The sequence below is a fragment of the Suillus plorans genome (assembly GCF_016647745.1).
Source record: "Suillus plorans strain S12 chromosome Unknown HD556scaffold_86, whole genome shotgun sequence".
NCBI lineage: Eukaryota > Fungi > Basidiomycota > Agaricomycetes > Boletales > Suillaceae > Suillus > Suillus plorans.
The window spans coordinates 140,704-164,834 of NW_024537470.1; the positions used below are offsets into that span (position 1 = coordinate 140,704).

The 24,131-nt window shown below is 46.8% G+C and overlaps 5 protein-coding genes across 5 annotated transcripts; 3 read left to right on the forward strand and 2 right to left on the reverse strand.

Annotated features, from left to right (window-relative positions):
- Positions 1-295: 295 nt before the first annotated feature.
- On the reverse strand, positions 296-2,522 carry HD556DRAFT_1006392 (uncharacterized protein). Its single transcript, XM_041295854.1, has 10 exons — positions 2,051-2,522; positions 1,855-1,966; positions 1,624-1,800; positions 1,408-1,563; positions 1,239-1,346; positions 1,036-1,185; positions 820-982; positions 531-760; positions 362-475; positions 296-311 (listed from the first exon to the last, which is right to left on the reverse strand). Exons 1-9 carry the CDS (start codon positions 2,167-2,169, stop codon positions 464-466), a joined length of 1,227 nt encoding a protein of 408 aa, XP_041154336.1. The 5' UTR covers positions 2,170-2,522; the 3' UTR covers positions 296-311; positions 362-463.
- A 2,017-nt stretch (positions 2,523-4,539) lies between these two features.
- HD556DRAFT_1313144 (uncharacterized protein) lies at positions 4,540-6,766 on the reverse strand (the record flags this gene model as incomplete). The annotated part of the gene is made up of 12 exons (XM_041300757.1): positions 4,540-4,638; positions 4,679-4,852; positions 4,906-5,100; positions 5,158-5,298; positions 5,367-5,552; positions 5,676-5,900; positions 5,961-6,002; positions 6,064-6,114; positions 6,299-6,321; positions 6,378-6,437; positions 6,495-6,665; positions 6,715-6,766. 12 exons carry the CDS (start codon positions 6,764-6,766, stop codon positions 4,540-4,542), a joined length of 1,419 nt encoding a protein of 472 aa, XP_041154337.1.
- A 1,902-nt stretch (positions 6,767-8,668) lies between these two features.
- Positions 8,669-9,625, forward strand: HD556DRAFT_1313146 (uncharacterized protein; the record flags this gene model as incomplete). The annotated part of the gene is made up of 2 exons (XM_041300758.1): positions 8,669-9,286; positions 9,338-9,625. 2 exons carry the CDS (start codon positions 8,669-8,671, stop codon positions 9,623-9,625), a joined length of 906 nt encoding a protein of 301 aa, XP_041154338.1.
- Positions 9,626-13,250: 3,625 nt separating this feature from the next.
- Positions 13,251-13,976, forward strand: HD556DRAFT_1313147 (uncharacterized protein; the record flags this gene model as incomplete). The annotated part of the gene is made up of 1 exon (XM_041300759.1): positions 13,251-13,976. One exon carries the CDS (start codon positions 13,251-13,253, stop codon positions 13,974-13,976), a length of 726 nt encoding a protein of 241 aa, XP_041154339.1.
- Positions 13,977-14,702: 726 nt separating this feature from the next.
- HD556DRAFT_1449283 (uncharacterized protein) lies at positions 14,703-16,052 on the forward strand (the record flags this gene model as incomplete). The annotated part of the gene is made up of 1 exon (XM_041307572.1): positions 14,703-16,052. One exon carries the CDS (start codon positions 14,703-14,705, stop codon positions 16,050-16,052), a length of 1,350 nt encoding a protein of 449 aa, XP_041154340.1.
- Positions 16,053-24,131: the final 8,079 nt, after the last annotated feature.

The window sequence follows — 24,131 nt, forward strand, 5'->3', positions numbered from 1 at the left end:
GTTGTCAGAATGCAACTGCACACGCACGTCACGAAGACCCGAGCGGACAAGGGCGCGAAGACCGAGGTCGATCGCTACCATTTCTGCCCATCCAATGTCTCGACCATTTCCCCTCCAACCGTCCAACAATTCCCAAGCGAGCCAGCGGGAATCAGCAAGGAAACCAATACCAAATGAAGTAGAGGCATCGACAAAAATAGATAACGGGGGAGGGTCGGGAATCAATGGACGGGGCGGGGTACTTTCTAGTCGAGTGTGAATGACTTGTCGAAGATAATCTATGTTTGATATACTGGGACAGGGCTGCAGCTCTGGAGACAAGGTCATCTTCAAGTAGATAAATGAGTTCTTTAGGGCTTACGTCGTATCTGTCCATCTGGGGTATCACCCAACTTGGAGAACATGATTTCGAAGGCCTCTTCTGCCTCATTGCAGCGCACAGCGCCGAGAAGCGCTGCATTCTTTAATTCGTACCCTACGTAAGAAGAAGGATTGAGTTTAATGACCTACGCAATTGGTAGAATAAGCACAACTGCTAGAGAAATGACAACTATCGCCCTAACCCTGTTCGCATCGTGAAGAGCCACTACGAAGAGGTTGCGTTCCAAATTTGCTTTACTGCGGCGCACAAAGAGTGACTCGCATGAAGAGTCCAGCTCGATGCCCGCTGAATATAGTTCAATAGCCGTTTCGTAATTTTTTGCAGCAACAGCTTCGTCTCCCTTTGCGACACAGCGCGCAGTGCAATCATTCTTGAATGCTAAACGATACCAGAGTAAGTGTCGATGCTCAAGCCATCCAAGACCCAAAAGTGCTCACCAGTAGACCACTCGAGGTCGCTGTCCTTCACATCCTCATCGATCATGGACATCATGTATTGGTGGGATTCGACAGCTTCGATCACTCGATCAGCGCAGAGCCATGCTTCGCACCGTATTTGGTTGACGGTTTGCCATGACGCGTCCAAGTCCCAGCCGAAGAGCTGTCCGGCATATCAGCGATCAGTAAAATGGGCTCTGTGGTCTCACGGCGCACCACCGTGAATATCTTCAATCTAGGTTCAAAAAGTGCTCTGCTCGAAAACAAGTCCGTAATACTGGGAACGCTACGGTCGAGTTGATCGGCGGCTTCGCTGTACCGCCCATCCTGGAAAGCAATGACTGCAAGCTGCACACGTAGATACGACTGACAGATATGGTCGAGAGTGAGAAAAATTCGAGGTCTGACACAAAGCTCACATTCACAACGTTGCACGGAATTGGATCTGAGTGTTGAGAAGCGGTCGTGAGGTCTTCAACTCGCCGCACTGCCTCATCGTAGCGACCGGCATAGAAAAGCGCAATAGCCTGGACAAAATGACATCGAAGCTTGGTGACAAACTGACTGTTAGAATAGTGACTACAGTACCTTGATCAACAGTAAAAGATTGATGATATTCGGATCACTATTGGAAAATACAAAAGCGGAATCGAAAGCTTCCATTGCGTCCCAGAGCTGCTTGTTGCCGCAAAGGGCGATGCCCTTGGAAATGTAACCCAATAATGAGGGCTGGATAGCAATAGACTATGCGACAAAACTGAGTAACCTATCGTCGACGACATCATGAGAGACAGAATATCTGACCCTAACTGCGTCTTGAAGCGCATCGTCCCACTCGGACTTTCGTGCCCTTACAATTGAGCGATTAGCATACGTATCGCGTCTGTTGTCATCTTCGTCAAAATCAATCTCATGAGTCAGGATGTCTTCGATGATATGAAGGTCCCCGGAATTTCGAACCGTCTTCTTTATAGCGAAGATCTACATAAAGTAAGTGCACGTTCGGTCAAAAGTGAACGAAGACAAATAGCTCACGTCAAATAACGAGTCCTGGTCGTCATCGTCGTGGGTGTCGGAGTCATTTGTACCGTCCTGATAAACAGAGGGATCTTTGTGATTGCCATTATAGCCGGTATGCTCATTTTCGCTGTCGCAATTACTCTGTGAGTCAGTACATACAAAAATGTTATGGATGAATAGAAAGGCAGAACAACAACGAGCAAGAACATACCTGGGTTTCGCTGCTGCGGAGTTGTTCTCCTTGTACTTCTTCGTACTCTGTTGTGCTTCCCTCCACTTTTTCATGCTCCAGGATGTCCCTAACAGACCAAAGCTGAAGATTCCCATCATCGGCTCCACTCACAAGCAGTTCTGCATCAGGAGAAATTGCGACAGAGTGAACTTTTTTGGCGTGCTTAAGTGAATGTCCTATCTGCTTATGCGTCTTTGTGCACCATAGCCGCACAGTGCTGTCGTCCGATGCCGTGGCGATGAAGGAGTTATCTGAAGAGATAGCAAGACAGGTGATCCAGCGAGTGTGGCCGACGCACGGTTGACCGATCTTTTCTCCATTAGACGAATCCCAGAACTTGGCTGTATTGTCGGATGATCCAGAGACAAGCTGGCTACCGTCAGGCGACCACACAACACTTCGAACTGACCATTGGCCAGCGTTGATCTTGAGCAAACATTCGGCGTTAACGGTGCGCCACACCCGGATGGTATGGTCAGATGATCCGGATGCTAATTTTAGCCCATCCGGGCTAAATGACACACTCCACACGTGTACGGTTTTACGATGATCAAGTGTTGCAAGGACTGCGCCAGTCTCCACATCCCATACAACAACCGTCGAATCATGTGAACCGCTTGCAACCATCCATCCATCCGGGGAGAAGCACACACAGTTCACCTTCTCTGTGTGCTTCACCAGCGGATCGAGCAACATCTGTTTGCTCTCGGCGTCCCAGATGATGACAGTGGTATCATCTCCACCACTTGCAATTCGGCTGTCGTCTGGAGATATGGCGACTGATCGCACCCGGTCCGTGTGCCCCTTGAATGGCTCTCCCACCATTTCTCCTGTCTGCCGCACATCTAAAATTCGCAGGGTTTTATCATGTGAACCAGTGACGACCCGTCGACAGTCATTGAAGAATGCCACTGCCCACACTTTGTTCTTGCGCCGTCCCACAGCTTGTATTGGCGCAGGCTGCCCTTTCAAAGTATCTCTTGCTGTATCAGGTACCCCTGACATATGTGTGACCTAGACAGAGAGACGGACAATTAGAGTAAATTCAAGTTGACGAAGAGCGTACGTTTGGGTTAACGTTGTGTTGTGGTTGCTGTGTGCAGTGAGTTCTTGGATTTTTTTCCGAGGCGACTCATGTCCAAAGTGCTTATGTAGGATCCTTGGGTGGGTCCGTACCACGCTGCTGCAGCATGGATCTCATATCGCTTCTTCCGAATCATCACCCAGTCTAGTATAATATTCATTTCATTTCACATTGCAATTACTTCAAAACAGGATACATCAATGTGGTAAATTTATCCGAGTCTATCGGGCAGTGATGGTTCTCGGTATATCATGTTATCCTGTGGGAGAGCTCGAGGAAGATAGTCAATGTGAATTCCTCCGGCTCCTGACAAAAAGTCAGTCCATGTCTGTGTTCGAACACGCGCACCGAACTAGGCACACGAGTGAGTACTGTTTCTGTTCGTAGGGTAGTATGCAGATATGTGAACAATGCATTGAATAGATGTAGCACTGTTGATCCAATCGAGCCAAGGGACATCCAAAACCTAAAGATACTTATCGGGCACCATTCAACAATCGTTTTAGGTGCGGAGCTTTAGAATTAGTCAATCGTCGTGCTGCCAATTACAGTCACATACCATCCATTCGAACCATCGAAACTGGAATCAACTTTCAAGGAAATACTACTTATACTAGTATAAATAAAAGATTAAGCGGACTTCGAAGACCATTGATTTTTTCTATCACGTCTAGGATCGCTGCCTGTATTCAAAATCATGAGCGGGCCAAAGTCTGAGCTCCTCGATGGTGTTTCCGTCAAGCTCGATCGGAGCTCACTTGAAGACGTTCTTTCTGCTCCAGGCTCGTTTCTATTATATAGCTTCCGCTCTACTTGGCAATGGACCAGATGCCGGCATTGAATGTATTGTGACGTCATGAAGATAGAAGTCGACAATGCAACGAACTTTTCAGATGAATGGTCGCCAAATGCCAGTTCCACTACGTGCATCTATTTGACAGCATGTTTTCTGCTTTACTTTCCATTGTTCCTCACCTTGTGAAGGTACAAAGTCAGCTGCTCGGACATGATGATGATGATTTGAGTGATAGCACTTCAACAGAGAAATGCTCAGGTTTATATAGTACATCAGGGAAAACCTCCTGCACAAACTTAGCTAAGTTTAGATCTAACTTCAATAATTACCGAAAATTCTTCCTAAATATAGCGTTTAGCAGATTATTAAGACTCTTTTACCCCCCCTTTAACTTTTTCATAATTAGACGATGTTTTTGCAGATTATGCAGAACTTAGCACTAATGTTGTCAAGATTTTCCGCGCTTTCAGATTTATTATTGCTTACTAGAACCGACTTGTATACAAGAAAGAAATTAATTTTCATTAAAAAGAATGTAATAGTCAAGAGCAAGTATATAACAATTTCAAGAGACAATACTAAGGAGATTTAGTCTTCGTCCATCCCGTCGAGGTCGAGGAATGCAAGCGCATCAGCTTCTGCATCAGTGGCGGAACTATTGTACTGCATGAGATCCCTTGCAAAAGACTCGAGTGAATTTGAGATGTACGAGAGAACAAGATTGGACATACTGTATTGCAGCGAAGATATCGGCCATCAGCTTGTGGAATTTCTCAGGTGATTTTGTGCTGAGATCTTTTAGAAATTTGGCATGGAAGAAATAGACCTCGCTAAATTGATTTCCGGTAAAGTTAAACTTGGCCGGAGCGCCATGTGCCTTCCAGAAGAGCGCTGCGTACACCTATATAGTCATTGTCAATATATCTTAATGTTGATGGCGACAGGACACGTTACCGAAGTGGCTGTCAAAGCAACCATTGGAATTGTGACCTCGGGCCTTTTGGCTTTATTCTTGGCAATATCGGAAAATCTCCTCGCAAACATGACACCAACTGACTTCGGTCCATTGAAATAACAGCCCTTCATGAGGTGAACCATAATATCGCCCAGGTAGGGCTTGTTCTGCACCGGTTTCGGCACATCATCATCCTGAAATATATCAGTAGTAAGTCAGTACAAGGCAATGATATGAGTTGCGAGACACACATTGAACTTCATGAAGTAATGGTAGCGGTGGTTGACAAGGAGAGCGGTACAGTTACTAGATCCTAAGCGAAGGTAAGCAGCAACTTGATTGCAAGCCTCGTCCTTCAGATCACCACGAAACAATGGTACTCTAGCTTCAACCTACAGATGTCATGTGATATGTTAATAGATGACTTGGAGCGAATTGATTCAGTGACAGGTTGGCTTACCAGGCCTGCAAGAGCTGAAGCATACCCGTCGTCAATCTGAATTTTCTTCTCAATAGACGAGGCACCACGATCACGAGCTGCCTTGAGGAGCGATTGGCGTGAGAAGGATGCCTTTTCGGTTAATTCCGGATAGCCAGAAGTGAATGTCATGTGCGCCTTCGCTTCAAGGATGGCACCTTGGACGACCTGCCATGTGACACTATTTTGATCCGTCAGTTTCACCTTCCCATCTTTGGTCAAGATGAGCTCTGTGGCACTTCAGGATCCAGAATTGTGCGTAGATGTTCCACTCTCAATGATGATACTGACATCTGACTTGAGCTCAGTGTCAGACATGTCCGGCTCGGATTTCGCCTTCTCCACTGTACTGGGAACTTGACTGGTGGCCCTACTGGATGCATGGTCGATAGTACTGAGCGATGTCGATGGGTTGACGAAGGTGCTGGTGTTGGACTTGAGCAATGATGCCGGTGAGTGGTTGGCGCTTGACGGTTCTTCTGATTCACTAATGATGTCGTCGGGCCACACAGGTGTCTAAAAATTGTGACATGAGATCAGAATATGGCTATTATACGGTAGCCTGAGTGCTTATACCTCTGCAGCTTGTTTGCGAGCACGAGCAGACTGTTTATCAACCTTGTAAGAGTGTTTTGATCTCAGCGTCACATATACTCAAGTCACAGGTTCAAAAACTCACAGGAAGACCAAGCGATTTCTTTGCCTTGGAGCCCGGAACGAAGGTTGGAATCTGTATGTGTGTATCTGACTTCAATAATTTTAAAGTTAAAAAACCAGAGTCTGATGTCAGCGATATCGAGGATCCGAAATCTAAAACGAGTCGAATCGGTGTCACTGCGGTCTTCTGCTTCTTTGCTCTCGGTTTGTTCTGAACACTTATTGTTGGAAGGCCTTTTGTAGGCATTATGACGAACTGACGACTTTTTCTCTAGTCGCCCTGGATATCAGTCGATTGTGAGTGGCAAGCAAATTTTTTATGATTACTGAGCTCACTTCGTTTGCGCTTCACAGCCTCTGCCTCGTCATCTGTTTCTGAGACAGGCGTCAATTCACCTGTTGGCGTAAAGCACTGGGTATGACTCGAAAATTTAAACAGGTAGTACTACTGACGACTATGTTTCTTTGTTGATTTAGGCTTTGAGCGTGGCTGTGAACCCCACAGCGGTTCATTGTATTCTGTATCGATAACTGACTCAGAATCAGGCAGCTGTGAGCCTTTCTTAGCCTTAGTAGCCTGATGCTGCTTGCGAGTGTTAGTCCGAGTCTTCTCTGGTAACCAGACTGTTCTTTTGTGAGTATAGACGCTTCCCTGGACTTCAATTGTACTGACCCGCTTTATCCATAGCCTTCTTCTTTGCATTTTGGACCACTGTGGACGACATAGGCAGCTATGAGTGACTCGGATACGAACAAGGCCGGATGTGAGTACATACTTCGAGCAGGATGATTTTCACTACTCATAGCGTGCTAATATGATATATAGGTAGGACGAAAATGAATGAATGTGGTTTTGCAATGAGTGAGAGGGAGAGAAGTTAAAGGTACGAACACAAAAAATTTTGGGGGGCACTGGAGGCTTTTCTGCCCAGCACTGCCATAATATGCTAACTAATGTACTAGTGCCCAGCATTTTTCGGGAGATGGAAGCTTTTACTGCATTGGCGCTTCCATAATCCGTTGTCCAGGACCCACGTTTCGTTTTCCTTGCACTGGGCCGAAGCTTTCTTCCTTGCACTGGCGCTTTCTACCGTTCTTGTACTAGATACGAACATCGTCCTATCTTCCTTGCGCAGGTACTTTCGACCATGCTATCTTGTACTGAATACGAACATCATCCTAACTTTTTTGCAGGCACTTTCTACCATTCTCGTACTGGATACGAACATCTTCCTATCTTCGTTGCACCTGTAGGTGCCCTGTTACTGTTCTGAAATGGATCGGCTCCCCAAAGCTTCCGAAAACAAGATATGTGCAAGGTGACGTTACTTAGTTATCCTGGACCCCAGCAACTCCTCCTATCATCGGTGAAATTGACCTACCTGAAAGTCCAGTGCACTTAACTTCATTTGTGAATTGATCTTTAACTTAACTTTTCGCTTCAGGCGAAAAACCATTGCTCCAGGAATCCAAGCGCCATTTCATTCTTTCCCCCATTCAATACCGCGTATACCAGTTCTTGCAATTTATCAATTTTTTCTTGATGGGAGTGGTGAACCGACATCTGTGAGCTTTTCTAACGCACCTGACCTTGGCGGCAAATTGACGCCTCTAAGTTTGGCGTTGATTCTACAAAACGAGTCAATGGTGTACCCTGAGGCACTTTTCTAACGCACCTGACCTTGGCAGTGAATTGACGCCTCCAAGTTTGGCGCTGATTCTACAAAACGAGTCAATGGTATACACCGGGGTACTTTCAAAGTTTCTAATGCACCTGACCTTGGTAATGAATTGACGCCTCCGAGTTTGGCGCTGATCCTGACCTTGGCAGTGAATTGAGGTCTCCAAGTTTGGCACTGATTCTAACGCACCTGACCTTGGTAATGAATTGACGCCTCCAAGTTTGGCACTGATTCTACAAAACGAGTCAATGGTATACACCGGGGTACTTTTCTAACGCACCTGACCTTGGCAATGAATTGACGCCTCCAAGTTTGGCGCTGATCCTTTCGTTCTTTCCCCCATTCAATACCACAAGGTCTGTTACTGTCTATTGTCCTGTTAACTTTGTCTTAACTGTTCACCAGATATGGCAAATTTAGCCACCTTAAGCATTGCTCACACCCTGATTGCGTCCATCTTCCTCAAGAAGTGCAGTCTCATGCCTGGTCTTACGTTCTCTGACGAGCTCATCAGCTGTGATGAGGGTACGCACACCGATTTTGCTTGCTTGCTCTTTAGCTGCCTCGAGCGTTGCCCGCACCCTGTTCGCGCCCATCTTCTGGCTCAAGAAGTGCAGTCTTACTTAGTCTGGTATGGTTTCCTAAAAAAAATTACCCTACGTGTCAAACACTGGTGACTGGAGTCCTGGTATGTTATATAGCATGTACCTTGTTTGCGAGGAGCTAATCTATTTCAGAACAGTCAAAGGGCACTGCATCACTCTTTCTACCGGATATGAACATCATCCTGCTCGGCACCTAATTTGCTTGCTTGCAACTTGGACGTCACCCTTACCCTCGTTTAAGTAAGTTAAAAAGGTCCGTCATCGCTCCCGATTTTTGCTAATGTGGTGTATGCTTGTTTATTACAGTTATCTATCACTACCACCACCATGACTCACAAGCATGGTTCAATGCTCTGGATGCATTCATGATTTTTCTGTCACCGGCTTGAGCCTGCATCTGGCTAAAACTCAGGATTCACGTTGCAAAGCTGTCCTTGCCTCCTCTCACCATCATGTCTACACTCCGAGCCCTCCCGCACACAACGACGCAGAAATGCAGGACCTTGAAGACAGATTTTTGGACCCATTTGATGAAGATCAGACTTGGCATTGTGACGAGCATGCCGAAAGCAGTAGTGACGAGGAAGATGATAGAGAGGAGCACGAGTGGGAGCCACCAGTACAGGAGGACGAGGGCGTACCTGGGGAAGAGCCACAAGCAGATGACTCGATGGACAACGACAATGGCAGCGCTGATCATCAAACACGCCACCAGATTGAACGTCGAATTATCGATCAAGACAGAGTCCATGTCGTGTCATATCCTGATCATCGAGCAGGACAACCTATTTCCCAAGCCGAAATTCAAAACGCAAATGCTATGTATGCTTCTAGTATTGATGGCGCAGAAAATCCTTATGCTCCATTCCACTCTCAAATGGACTGGGAGATCGCACGATGGGCAAAGTTACGTGGCCTGAGCTCAACAGCATTCTCAGACTTGCTTAGTATTGATGGTGTAGGTTTTTTTCTAAAAAGATTTACTTGAAAGTGACATCTTCATTCACAGGTTAGTGAACGCCTCTGTCTTTCTTACAAAAATGCGAGGGAGCTTAATAGGATCATTGACACGCAACTTCCTGGTCGCCCCAAGTTTCGCCGTGAACAAGTCGTCATTGCAGGCGAAGCTTTTGATATTTTCTACCGAGACATAATCGAATGTATCAAGGATCTCTTTGGCAACCCAGACTTTGCAGACTTTCTCGTGTTTGCACCAGAACACCATTACACAGATGCTGATGAAACAGTTCGGTTGTTCAGTGACATGCACACTGGTAAATGGTGGTGGAATACGTAGGTGAGCTTATGTAGATTCCGTATCACTTGCTTGATCAAATTAACCTTGATATTGGACAGAAAATGCTCGACAAACAGCAGCCAGGCGCAACTATCATTCCTGTTATCATTTCGACTGATAAAACACAAGTCACTATGTTCCATAACAAAACTGCATACCCTGTCTACCTTACTATTGGTAATATTCCGAAAGAGATTTGTCAAAAACCATCCCAACGTGCGCAAATCCTTCTTGGGTATCTTCCCACAACACACCTTGAACATATCACCAACAAAGCCTCACGTTGCAGAAGTGCTGCAAACCTTTATCATGCTTGTATGGCTCGTATTTTGTCACCACTGTGTTATAATAACATGTAACCGAGAACCCCTCCTACGGAGGTCATCATGACCTTAGCCCCTATCCCGCCATATATACCGTCTTGGAAAGACTTACCAACTCAACGGAGACTCGTAGAGACGCCTAGAACGGCCTGGATGCCGTTAGATGATCTAGACCAGCCTAGGCAACATCTGGACGGACCTAGATGGTCCTCGACCCGGATCATGAAGAAGCTCTGCCTCATGGTCAGAAGAGAAGCCGCATGCCGCAGCATGCGCAGTTAAACTACAAGGCATGTTTAGCCTTGAGGACTGATAGAAGAGGCATGCAACACCTCATGTACAGATAATCGCCCGCATGGCATCAGATAAGATGCCCTTGTATAGACACACTTATACTTACCTACCATACAAAGTATTGGTCTGTGCACACGGACGACAGTATATAGAGCAGACAGAATCATGTATATTCCCTACTTGATTCTACTAGGTTTTCATCAGAACTTCCTCTGTGTGATCATCCCAATCACTCAGTCTAAGCCGCACCTAAAGGAAAGCCGACGCTACCTTTAGTGGAACCCCAGAACCTCTCATTCGAGAGAAGATCCCCGTCTCTCCAGTAGCGAGCCCGCTATCAGATTAGGCAATCCGCCTAGGGAGAGCTCGACCTATCCTAGTCGTAACAAAAGAATCAAGTCTTACTTTCCCGGCCCTGCTCATCACGCACCGCCGTTGAAACCGATACCGACCGCACCGCTGAGACAAGTGTAGACCTCTACTCTCGTGACCAAACCGCCGAGACCGGCGTAAAGCTATCCACAAATTGTCAAGACAGACGTACGAAGCTTTGAATCCTTAAGCCTATCACTGCCCCTTCGCACTACTCCCTCTACCATGAACACACCGACACAGATCATGATTAGAAGAAATACCGACACCGCCGTTAACCTTTCAGGAATGGAGACAAGACACCACCTGAAGCAACGACGATGCTTTTCTTGCCATCACGTTGGACACAAAGCCAACGACCATAAGTGCCCGATGAGGAGAAAGATTATCGAAGAAGAAACAGTCCGCAAGACAGCGGCTGGTAAGGAGAAGACTGGACTGCTGATAATTAACAAAAACAGCATATCCAAGAAGAAAGAATTACGGGTTGCCGCCACCGTAATATCAACCACTAAGCCGCCCATCACAACCACCATGGTCATAGACTCCGGCGCATGCGATTCATTTATAAGCGGAGAACTCTGCAAAAAATATCGCATTAGAACGCACCTCCTTCGGACGCCAAAACGAGTAATGAATGGAGACGGAACGATAGTCGATGGAGGCAAAGTTAAAAGATTTTGCAGACTCCTCATAAAGATTGACGACCGAGTAATGCACGGACGATTCCTTGTAATCCCGCGCCTGGACGACATCCTACTCGGATTCACATGGCTGGCCGCTGTGAAACCTTCCATAGACTGGAAGAAAGGTACAGTAACTATCCCTGCCACTGACAAGTCAAGAGGACTTGAGAGAATAATCGAGAGAGGTAGGAAGAGGAACGGGTTGAAGCCGCTCTTCCATAGAGAAAAAAGGACGCGAAACACGCGCCAAAGAAGGGAGGTAGGCACCCTGACGAAGAAGACAGAAGAACTCCGAGATGAGTATAAACTAGATCCGACAGAAGCACCTGTCACGCAGAACCTCCGAAATGAGGCTAAACTACCTGAACCGGCTGATTCGCCGATGGAAGATCTCCGAAACAAGTCGAAACTAACCTCGGGAAGACGGAGATTCAATCCAACACTAACCCCAATCGAGGAACTCCACGAAATCCTCGAGTACGCACCGGCTACCAAGCCGTTGGAACCCTACGCCTCGACATCTCAGAACGTCGAGAAGAAGTCCATGAGACAGTCGGACTTAGTTGCCACCTCACCACCCGCAGATAAATATAGATTTTCTGCAGTACCTGCCCAGATCTTAGGAAAAGGCAGAGCCACTTTCGACGAGGAGCCCCCTCGTGCAAAGATCCCTAGACCAGCCCCTGAACCGGAGAAAACTCAGAAGTACGTCTTTTCAGCAGAACCTGCTTCGGTTCTTGGAAAAGGTAGATCGGTAGTCACGGCAGAAGTGCCGTCACCGAAGAAACTCCGCCACGAGTATAAACTAGCAGAAGATGAACCGGCCGCTGATCAATGGATCAACCGAGCCGAGCCGATCATTTCATTTCCAGAAAGATCGAGAACCGCACCAGTCACACCCACATTCCTAAAGCCAGATCCGGCCGATATAGCAATGATGGAAGGAACTGACGATGAAGATAACGACGAGATAGTCGTTAATACCACCTCCGCGGCCCCTGCCATAGCAGAAGAACCCGCGACGACTCCGATGGAAGTAGATCGGATTAAACAGCAGAACTACTTTCAGCGAACGATAAAGCGTATCGCAAGACACTGTCCCCACCAGGACGACCCTGTGGATGTTAGATTATTCCAGGGAGAGATCGCACCAGTCACGGATCAGTCCGACCCTGACTGCGGAAACCTTGATTTAGATTTTTAGATTTGATCGGTGATCAATCGGCTTACTTGGGGGGTGAAATTCTCATTTAAAACTCATTTCACTCTTACTTCCCCTCACTTCGGCTGCACCCCTATCTATAAATATCGACAATTGCCACGAGTCCGGCACGACTATAAACTGCGCAGAAGTCCGAGAAGACTCTAAACTAGCATCGGTCCATCACGACCTTAAACTGAGAAAACGTCCGAGAAGACGCTTAAACTAAAAGAAGAAGGACGAACCCGGAGACACGGATCCCTTCACCTTGAAGACGAGACTAATACACCGAGAAACTCCTGCAAGCCCCGGATGCCTTACCTTCACCTCTGTCCGGAAAGACACTAAACTATCACGAGACGAACTCCTTGGAAACTCCTGCAAGCCCATGGAACCCTCTAGAACGCCGATCGAGAAAATCAACAAAAAGAACATCTCGAAACGACATACCCCAGATCTTGACAGAATTCGACTAAAACGAAAAGATCAAGACACGCACGTCCGCAATGACGCAAAACTTCTGCTTCTGATAGTCCGAAATGACTCGAAACTATCCTTCGAACGCACTGGCATGGTGACTTTCCCCTCTGCCAAGAGAACCATGAGGCACTCCACGCCTTCATGATTGAACCTTGATAAAAGAGATCATAAGATAACTTAGCACTGATCAAGCGGAGCTTAGAGCACTCTTGGAGGCCCATATAAACCCTCTACAATGATATACTCGTGAGAACCTCTCGCAACCATCTATGCCTAACAACATCACCTCTGCTATCATACCCCTGAGGAACTCTGGATTTTCCAAAATCCTCGACCACCTCGAGAAAGGCGCCGTCGCCAAAACGGCCATTCTCTCCCCAGATCACTTCCTAGAGATCGGTGACATCCTAGGACAGTCAGATGTCAACTTCGCCGCATCCGCATCCTTGGTGATAGACATCATCCGCACCACGCGACACCTAGAAATATCGGTGAACCGTGAAGACTTAGACCCAGCAACTAGAGCCCTCATAGTGCTGGAAGACCAGAAGAAAATCCGCGCAATGGCGCTACATCTCCTCCCCGACAACTTCAGCGACCTCGTAGACATCGCGAAGAAGCGCGTTGGAGAAAGATTAGAAAGACCCCCGCGCCCTACCAAGAAAGCGCGAGTAGACCGCACCTGCATCTGTCGACGATGCGGAGGATACGGACACACTTTTAGAAAGTGTCCAGACACTGTGTGCTGCATCTGCAGCGAAATCGGACCCGACCACCTGTCGGTCCACTGCCCTCGACTCGGAGAAGAATCACCCCTCCCAGAGTTTAGAGACGACGAGGAATACTACAAACTCCTCGTAGATTGGGAAAAGAACCACGTTGCGCTAGAAGAACTAATCGCAAAGAACCCCGCGCCGCGGTCACCCACTCCCGTTGATACCCGCAGTACTACTGCCACTCCAGACGAAGAAACCCGGGAGAGAGTTTTGTCGTAGTCGGAGACTTCGACCCAGAAACGGAGGTAATGTTACAATAACATGTAACCGAGAACCCCTCCTACGGAGGTCATCATGACCTTAGCCCCTATCCCGCCATATATACCGTCTTGGAAAGACTTACCAACTCAACGGAGACTCGTAGAGACGCCTAGAACGGCCTGGATGCCGTTAGATGACCTAGACCAGCCTAGGCAACATCTGGACGGACCTAGATGGTCCTCGACCCGGATCATGAAGAAGCTCTGCCTCATGGTCAGAAGAGAAGCCGCATGCCGCAGCATGCGCAGTTAAACTACAAGGCATGTTTAGCCTTGAGGACTGATAGAAGAGGCATGCAACACCTCATGTACAGATAATCGCCCGCATGGCATCAGATAAGATGCCCTTGTATAGACACACTTATACTTACCTACCATACAAAGTATTGGTCTGTGCACACGGACGACAGTATATAGAGCAGACAGAATCATGTATATTCCCTACTTGATTCTACTAGGTTTTCATCAGAACTTCCTCTGTGTGATCATCCCAATCACTCAGTCTAAGCCGCACCTAAAGGAAAGCCGACGCTACCTTTAGTGGAACCCCAGAACCTCTCATTCGAGAGAAGATCCCCATCTCTCCAGTAGCGAGCCCGCTATCAGATTAGGCAATCCGCCTAGGGAGAGCTCGACCTATCCTAGTCATAACACACTGGAGAAAGCTGGTCTCAACAGTCTGGCAATGCGCAGCGGGGATGGTATCTCACGCTACTGTCATCCTCTCTTTGCTTGCTTTGTCGGTGATTATCCCAAGCAACTATTGGCTACTGGAGTCAAAACTACAGAATGCCCAAAATGCGATATCCCACCTGACGAACTTGAGAGTAGCACAGCGCCCTTTGAAATACGGGACCTCGACACTGTTCTTGATGCACTTGCCACAATCGATGTTGGAGACCTCACTGATTTCATCCAGGCATGTCGCAATGCAGGAATCAAGCCCATTGTCCACCCGTTCTGGGAACGACTTCCCCATGTCAACATTTTCCAAGCCATCACGCCTGACATCCTCCACCAATTGTATCAAGGACTCGTTAAACACCTTCTTGGTTGGCTGGCACAGGCATGTGGAACAGCCGAGATTGATGCTCGGTGTCGAAGACTACCTCCAAACCATCATATCCGTCTATTTACGAAAGGTATCACCAGCCTATCTTGTCTCAGTGGCACGGAACATGCTCAGATATGCCGTTTTCTCCTCGGTATAATTATTGACATCCGACTTCCTGGCAATCTGGATTCAGCTCGTCTTTTGCGAGCTGTTTGTGGTCTCCTGGATTTTTTATACCTGGCACAGTATCCGTGTCACAGTTCTGAGACATTGTCTCTCCTTGACGAAGCTCTCTCCCTCTTTCACAACAACAAGCAAATATTTGTTGACCTCGGTATTCGGAATAATTTCAATCTTCCTAAACTTCATGCAACTCAACACTACACATCAATGATTCGGTTATATGGGACCACAGATAACTATAACACAGAGTATACCGAACACCTTCATATTGACTTAACAAAAGATGCCTACCGTGCCACGAACCACAAGGATGAGTTTGCGCAGATGACCCAGTGGCTCGAGCGCAAGGAAAAGATTGTGTGCCATGATAAATTCATTCAGTGGCGACTCAACACCAATTCCTTTACCCACCATCCTCAGCCACCTGACTTGTCTTTTCGCCGCACACAAACCTTAATGAAGCACCCTAATGTGAAAGCAGTGCCAATCCAAAGATTAATTTTGGACTATGGAGCCATCTACTTTCGTGAAGCACTTGCTCGGTATATTGCACAACAAAATCATATCAACGAGACCCTCTCCCGTCGACATCTTGAAGACCTCGCTGCTAATATTGTTCTGCCATTTTGTTCTGTGGCTGTCCACCACAAGATCAAGTGGGTTTCCATCGACGCTCGAGGGCATGGTGATCCATGTGTCACAGTAGATAGTGTCCATGCTAAACCTGGTTGCACTCGCACTCATCAACGAAACGATACGGTGTCTTGTTACTTGAGGGTCTTATATGTTTTCGTGTAAAATGCAGTGACACCACAACTACACTTTGATAAGACAAAAGCTGCCAACTCCTCAAGTACACGGTCAACGGATTTTCTACTTCTCGGTTGATAACGTGCTGTTCGTTGGAGGCAAGACTATACAGTCGGTCGTTTGGTTGAAGCGATGGACTGCTGAAATAAGATAGACAATGACTAGTATAGGTAAAATCCTATGAGAGTCACTGAAATATATTGAAGAAGGTAATGGACAGTGATATAAGAAACTATCCTAAATGAGTAGGCTGAACACAAAGATACTTCAAGCTGGAAGGATGGAACCTATGACTAAGCTGGACCTCAGGCTGTGGCTGAAAGGTCTTGCAAACAAAAGATGGGAATGCTGACTAAGCTTTTCCCAGACAAATCCTTGCTGATGTAATCACAACAAGAATACAACAGATCTAGACCACCTAAGGACTAGATAACTAAATACAAGTGATAGACTAGCTGGAGTCTAACAATAGTGAGTAAATACAAGACTAAGATTACCTAATCTTAGTGTAGACTAACTAAGGGAAATACTGGTCCCTTGCACTTCCTGTGACAGACAGGTGAAGTGGGAATTCTCCTCTGTGAGAGACAGAGAAGAGGCCCTCCTTTTATACATTTGGCGTGGGAAAGATACCTAGGTGCCAAATGAATATCTGGAATATCCTGCTCCACTTATTTGTAATCAAATATTACATGTATACTATTAAAATAAAAATAGAACTGACTCAGTCCGATCGATCTGATCACCAATATGCAAATAGTGGTGCTAGACGACAAATTGAGCAGAGAAAGAGAGTTCATGAGTCATCAGATTTGACTAAGCTTGGTCTTGCCAATTTCTGAATAATCACATGTGAACTCATTATGTAAGTTTTTCCCTAGAAGAGAAAACTAACATGATGAACGTAAACAACTCATAAATATGAAACATGGATAAACAATTGCAATCATAGACCAATGAAAAAGATTATGTAAGAAACACAGTCTTCAGACATTCAGCAAACAAAATTAAACCAGATCCTAATACAAATTACTCAAGTCTTTCTGCTTCTTTTCTTCAATTTCCTATATATTGCCTCTAAGCAAGCCTCCCATGGACAAAGCTAATAGGCTCGATTGCTGTAGGCTTTTTTATATATATATGAATATGTCCATGTATGATATCCATATCATGCATGACAGCGCTGTGAGGTTTAATTCACACTCTGCTGGTGGCTGACGTTTGTTTACAAATGTTTTGTGCCAGCCGCTGATGGAGAGGTTGGGGGGATAAAGTTTGGCTGGGTTTGAAAGGGTTGCGCATGTTTCCGGCTTACCAAGCATTGTACTACCACATTCGGATGCTGCCCCTTCCTCTCCAGCAAGGTTGGGAAGGAGCCTGTGGGAGACCTTGCAGGGAACTACCAAACTACACCAAGCGGACAAAGGGTCTGAGGTAATCAGGCAAGGGAGGAGGAGAACTGAAACGAAAGCAAGAAGCGGGAAAAACGCCGCGAGAGATACCATCTGCCGTGTTATCGCAAGACCTCACCCATTCAACAAAAATCCGAATGCCATGCTCGAGGGCAAATGAGGAGAGACGTTGCAGAATATCATTTTGGACCACATTGCGAGATCGACCGACCTTAAAGGCTTTAACACCACCCTGGTGGTCAGAATGGAACTGCACGTGCACATCACGAAGACCCGAGCGGACAAGGGCGTGAAGACCGAGGTCGATTGCTACCATTTCTGCCCACCCGATGTCTCGACCATCTGCCCTCCAACCGTCCAACAATTCCCAAGCGAGCCAGCGGGAATCAGCAAGGAAACCGATACCAAATGAAGTAGAGGCATCGACAAAAATAGATAACGGGGGAGGGTCGGGAATCAGTAGACGAAGTGGGGCACTTTCTAGTCGAGTGTGAATGACTCGTCGAATATGATGATCTATATCTGATATACTGGCACAGTGCTGCAGCTCTGAAGAAGGGTCATCATCTTCAAGTTGACAGATAAGTGCTTCAGGACTTACGTCGTATCTGTGCATCTGGAGTATCGTCGAACTTGGAGAACATGATTTCGAAGACCTCTTCTGCTTCATTGCAGTGCACAGCGCCAAGAAGCGCTGCATTCTTTATTTTGTACCCTATGTGAGAAGAAGGGTTGAGTTTAATGACCTATGCAATTGGTAGAATAAGTACAACTGCTAGAGAAATAATAACTTTCATTCTCACCCTGTTCGCGTCATGAAGAGCCATCACAAAGAAGTTGCGTTCCAAATTTGCTTCACTGCGGCGCACCAAGAGTCCAGCTCGATCCCTGCTGAATACAGTTCAATAGCCGTTTCGTAATTTTTTGCAGCAACAGCCTCATCTCCTTTGGCAATACAGTGCGCGGTGCAATCATCCTTGAATGCTAAATGATACCAGAATAAGTGTCGATGCTCAAGTCATCTGGGACCCTAACACGCTGACCAGTAGACCATTCAAGGTTGCCGTCCTTCACATCCTCGTCGATCATAGACACCATATGTTGGTGGGATTGGACAGCCTCGATCACTCAATCAGCGCACAGGCATGCTTTGCATCGCATTTGGTTGACAGTTTGCCATGACGTGTCTAAGTCCCATCCGAAGAGCTGTCCGGCATATCATCAATCAGTGGAAATAAGCTTTGTGATCTCATGACGCACCACCATGAATATCTTCAATCTAGGTTCAAAAAGTGTTACAGTTTCACTTTTCACCTCTTCACATATTCTATGACTTTCCATCACATTCTATCGTACGATTCTTTTACTCTTTTTCCTATTCGCTATTCATATTCAAGCTCCGCTTCAATACCCTTATATATACCTTACTCTTTACGCTTTGTATCTTTAACTTGACCTACGCAGACCAGGGCCTGCAATCTAGCTTCATCTTCATCAGAACATTGGCTTTACTTGAAACCGTTGAAACATAAAGACGTCTAAACAACGCCGAGCGTAACAAAAGGTCAAGTTACTCTTTTACTGTGCCGTTACTTGTAACATAGCACACGAACCCAGAACCCACGACATCTCACTCGGCAATTTGCCCACCAGGTTTTACCTGGTCAGACTCGAGACAGACTTTTGTGAAAACAGAAGACGAAGAAACTTGGACCCTAGCTGAGTGGAGAGACTTTTACGATAACCTCGCACCAGCAGGAGAACGTTGGAACTTTTGGACCCAACAATACGAACCCATTGAACCCATTCCACCTAGACCAGAAACACCCATTCCCGACGAACCCATCCCCATCGATACCGACTCAGACAACGACATGCCCAAAGAAATCGGATCCATCCCAGAAGCCTTCAATGGCGACACCAGAAAGGCCGTAGGTTGGTCACTGCAAATGGCAGCCTACATGACCCTCAACGATGAAATCTATAACGAGGATAAGAAGAAGATCATCTTAGTCCTTAGCAGGATGACGAAGGGAGAAGCAGCTAAGTGGGCTGAGGGAGAGCTGAAGAAAGCAACCACCACCGAAGCAGGCTTCGGTCTTTACGACGACTTCTCTAAACGCTTCACTGACACATTCTACCCAAAGAACCTCGCCGACACTGCACTCCGCAGAATCTCCACCCTCAAACAGACCGGCAGCGTAGCAGCCTACGCCTCATTATTCCGCACCATCCTCACCGACACCGGCATCAACAAAGAAGCCACTAAGATCCTCTTCTTCAGAACTGGCCTCAAGCGAGAGCTGACGGTCACCATACTCAGGTTCGAAAAGATACCTACTACACTGGACGGGTGGCTAGACAAAGCCCTCGACGTAGAGGTCAGAAGAACATTCACCAACCCACCGTCGCAGTCCTGGGGACGCGACCCATACGCAATGGATATTGATAGGATGGAGGCAGGAGAAGACGACGATGGTGAGAAAAGTACGAGGAAGACCTACCTCTCGCCCCAAGAGCGAGAACGCAGAAAGAAGGGGGGCCTCTGCTTCAAATGCGGAAAGAAGGGCCTCATCAAGGACTGCCCTAACCATCCCACGGTAACGTCTACCAGGAAGACCCAGACTAACTCCGCGTCCAGTTCTAGCAAAGACGACGCCGAATACCAGGAGTTTCTGGAGTGGAAAGCGTTCAAAGCATGCCAGGTAAAGAAGCCGAAGAAGAAAGAGGAGTCAGAAGACGAGGATTTTTAGAACGGGGATCTGCACCGGTGTCAGAATCTCCACGAGTAGGACTTTTAGTACAGAACATTGGTGACTGCAATTCCATGCGCATTCCACTCACGATTAGCTCGACTAAAACCAACAAAACCACCGAAGCGGCTGCCCTGATAGACTCAGGCGCCGAAGGCGAATTCATCGACTCAAAATTCATTATCAGAAACCGAATCACAAGTCACGAACTCGATAAACCCATACCCGTACGAAACGTGGATGGTACACTCAATAAAAACGGAAAAATCACACGGTACTGTAATCTATCCTTTTTCATACGTGGCATTCCCATGCGAACGTGTTTCCTCATTACCTCATTGGGAGGAGAGGACGCAATCCTGGGAATAAGCTGGCTAAAGAAAGAAAACCCAGATATCAATTGGACTCGAGAAGAAGTCCACCTTCGCGAACGAAGCATCAAACCAACTATCGAAGAGATAGAAGATGAAGATGCCTATCACGTCACCAAGGAAAGTAACGATGAGGAGTGGGATCCATCTAACGAAACCACTCCGGAATCCTTTTCTGACGAAATTCCCGACCTCCTACCCACCGAAGACGACACTGACGAAACAGATGTTATAGATCCCGACGATGTTCTAATCGCTTACATCAAAGGCGAACACGTCTTCGGAACATTCTCTACGGAAGTATCCGAACCTCCCCTTACTAACGAACACATCCCCGCAGATCACCGGTTTTACTCGTCACACAGCACCCTATTACGGAAAACGGCAAACACCTCGCAACTTCTCGCTCAAGAATTCGCTAAACCCGTCAAGAAAACATTCGAAGAACTCGTCCCCGAATCCTTCCGAAAATATCAAGACGTATTCGGAGAAGTTGCCAACGGAACCCTACCACCGGAACAGAAATTCGACCACAAGATTGAACTCAAGGACTCTTTCGAACCACGCAAGTGCAAGATCTATCCTCTCAATCCCCAGGAAGAAAAAGCAATGAACGACTTCATAGACGAACACCTCGCAAAAGGGACCATCGTACCATCAGAATCCCCTCAATCTTCACCATTCTTCTTCGTAGGAAAGAAAGACGGTTCTCTCCGACCCTGCCAAGATTATCGATACCTGAACGATCACACGGTTAAAAATAATTTCCCACTTCCGCTCATATCTGACCTCATAGATAAGCTCAAGAACGCGAAAATATTTACGAAAATGGACATCAGATGGGGGTACAATAACGTACGTATGAAGAAATCGGACCAATGGAAAGCGGCATTTGCTACAGCCCGCGGACTATTCGAACCGATGGTTATGTTCTTCGGCATGTGCAATTCTCCAGCCACGTTTCAATCCATGATGAACGATATCTTTGGCGACATGATCCAAGAAGGATGGGTAATTATTTATATGGACGATATCCTCATATTCTCGGACAATTATGAAACTCACCAGACTCGGACACACAGAGTATTGTCTCGACTTCGCGAACACCGACTCTATCTAAAACCGGAAAAATGCACATTCAACGTCACAGAAATCGAATATTTAGGAATGATTATACGACCAGGATCGGTAACTATGGACCTGGCTAAACTCAAGGGCATCTCCGAGTGGAAAATTCTGGCTCGGGTAAAAGATGTCAGATCATTCTTGGGATTTGCTAACTTTTATAGACACTTCATCGCCGACTATTCCACGATCGCTCGACCCTTGATCGACCTTACGAAGAAAGACGAACCCTTTGTTTGGACAGAAGAACGCAACAAAGCTTTCGAAAAACTCAAAAAGACCTTTACGACCGCTCCAGTACTCCAGATACCAAGCAAACACTCTCCTTTTGCCATAGCCACTGACGCCTCCTTATATGCCACCGGAGCAGTACTCCTGCAGAAAGACGACAACGGAAATTGGTTACCATGTTCCTATTTATCTCAAAGCTTTAACCCTGCTGAACGAAACTACCAAATCTATGACAGAGAACTTCTTGCTATCGTCCGAGCCCTCAAAGCTTGGCGACATTATCTTATCGGATCCCCCTACCCTGTAACCGTACACACTGACCACAAAAATCTTCAATATTTCAGAGACGTCCAAGACCTCAACAGACGCCAAGCACGTTGGCAGACCTTCCTTTCCCAGTTTGACTTACGCATCCAACATGTACCGGGCAAAGACTTAGTCATACCCGACCTATTATCTCGTAGAGCGGATCACCTTCTGGTCGATAGCGACGAAAAGGACAACGTATCTATTCAACTCCTCCCCGATTCCCTATTTATCAATGTCATTGATTCTTCTCTTACAGACAGATTACGTATTTCTTCCTCCATGGACCCTGTAGTTCACACAGCGCTAAAGGCGCTTACGGACCCAGAAACCCCGCCTCCACTCCGCTCGGCTCTTTCCGATTGGAAATTGAGCGACGGAATTTTACTTTATAAAGGACTCACCTATGTACCCCCCGGCGAACTTCGCCACGAACTCACCTCCCTCCATCACGACTCACCCACCGCAGGACATCCTGGACGATTCAAAACCCAGGAACTCCTTTCCCGCGATTACTGGTGGCCAGGCCTCTCGAACTTCGTAAAGAACTATGTCGAAGGCTGTAGCGTGTGCCAACAGAACAAAGTCAACACGCATCCTTCTCATCCCCCTCTCTTCCCTATTCCCGCCCCTATTTCCAATCGACCATTCGCTCATTGTTCAGTAGACCTCATCACCGACCTCCCACTTTCTGACGGATTCGACTCTATCATGGTCGTGGTAGACCATGGACTTTCGAAGGGGGTAATTCTCACCCCTTGTCTCAAGACGATAGACTCTGAAGGAGTCGCAAATATTTTCTTTTCCAAAGTTTTCTCTAGATACGGACTTTACGATAAAATTATATCAGACCGCGGACCCCAATTCGCATCCAGATTCCAACTCGAACTCGGAAAACTCCTCGGATACAAGAACTCCCTTTCCACCGCATTTCATCCCCAAAGTGACGGAGAAACCGAACGAGTAAACCAAGAACTCGAGGTCTATCTTCGAATCTTTTGTGCCAATGACCAAACCGGATGGGCCGCTATGCTTCCCCTCGCTGAGTTCGTCCATAACTCATGACACCACTCTGCCCGCGGCACGTCTCCATTCTATCTTATGATGGGCTATCACCTGAAACATCTTCCCGATTCTCATCCTAGAACCGACATCCCTAATATTGAACAACGACTTCTTATGCTAAATAAAGCACGCGACGAAGCGCTGGCCGCTCACGAACTCGCACGTAACACTATGCGTCAACGAATCACGTCTAAATTCGTACCATTCTCTGTCGGCGACAAGGTATGGCTAGAAGCCAAGAACCTTCATCTCGGATATCCTAATCGGAAACTTGCCCCGAAACAGGAAGGACCATTCGTTATCACCCAAGTCCTCTCACCCATCATGTATAAATTAAAACTCCCTACTCAATGGCGCATTCACCCGGTATTCCACGCCGCCCTTCTCTCCCCTTACAAAGAAAACAACATACATGGCCCCAACCATATCACTCCACCGCCTGACATCGTAGATGGAGAAGAAGAATACGAAGTAGAAGCCATCATTGGTCATCGCGGCACGGCACACCGACGAACATATCATGTGGAATGGAAAGGATTCCCGAGTTCTGAGAACGAGTGGATGACGGAAGAACAATTGGGTAACGCTGCAGACATCCTTTCTTTCTATAAACGATCACATCATCTCTAATATTTTGTAGTAATCTGGGCTTACTACCCTTAAAACGGGGGTAATGTTACAGTTTGTCATATCCCGTATTCCGGACCTACATCCGACAATATTCCCACGCCTCATCCGGACCTTCGGACACCCTATTCATGTCTCCAGTCCTCTATCCATCCGGATCCCTGCACCCCTGCACAT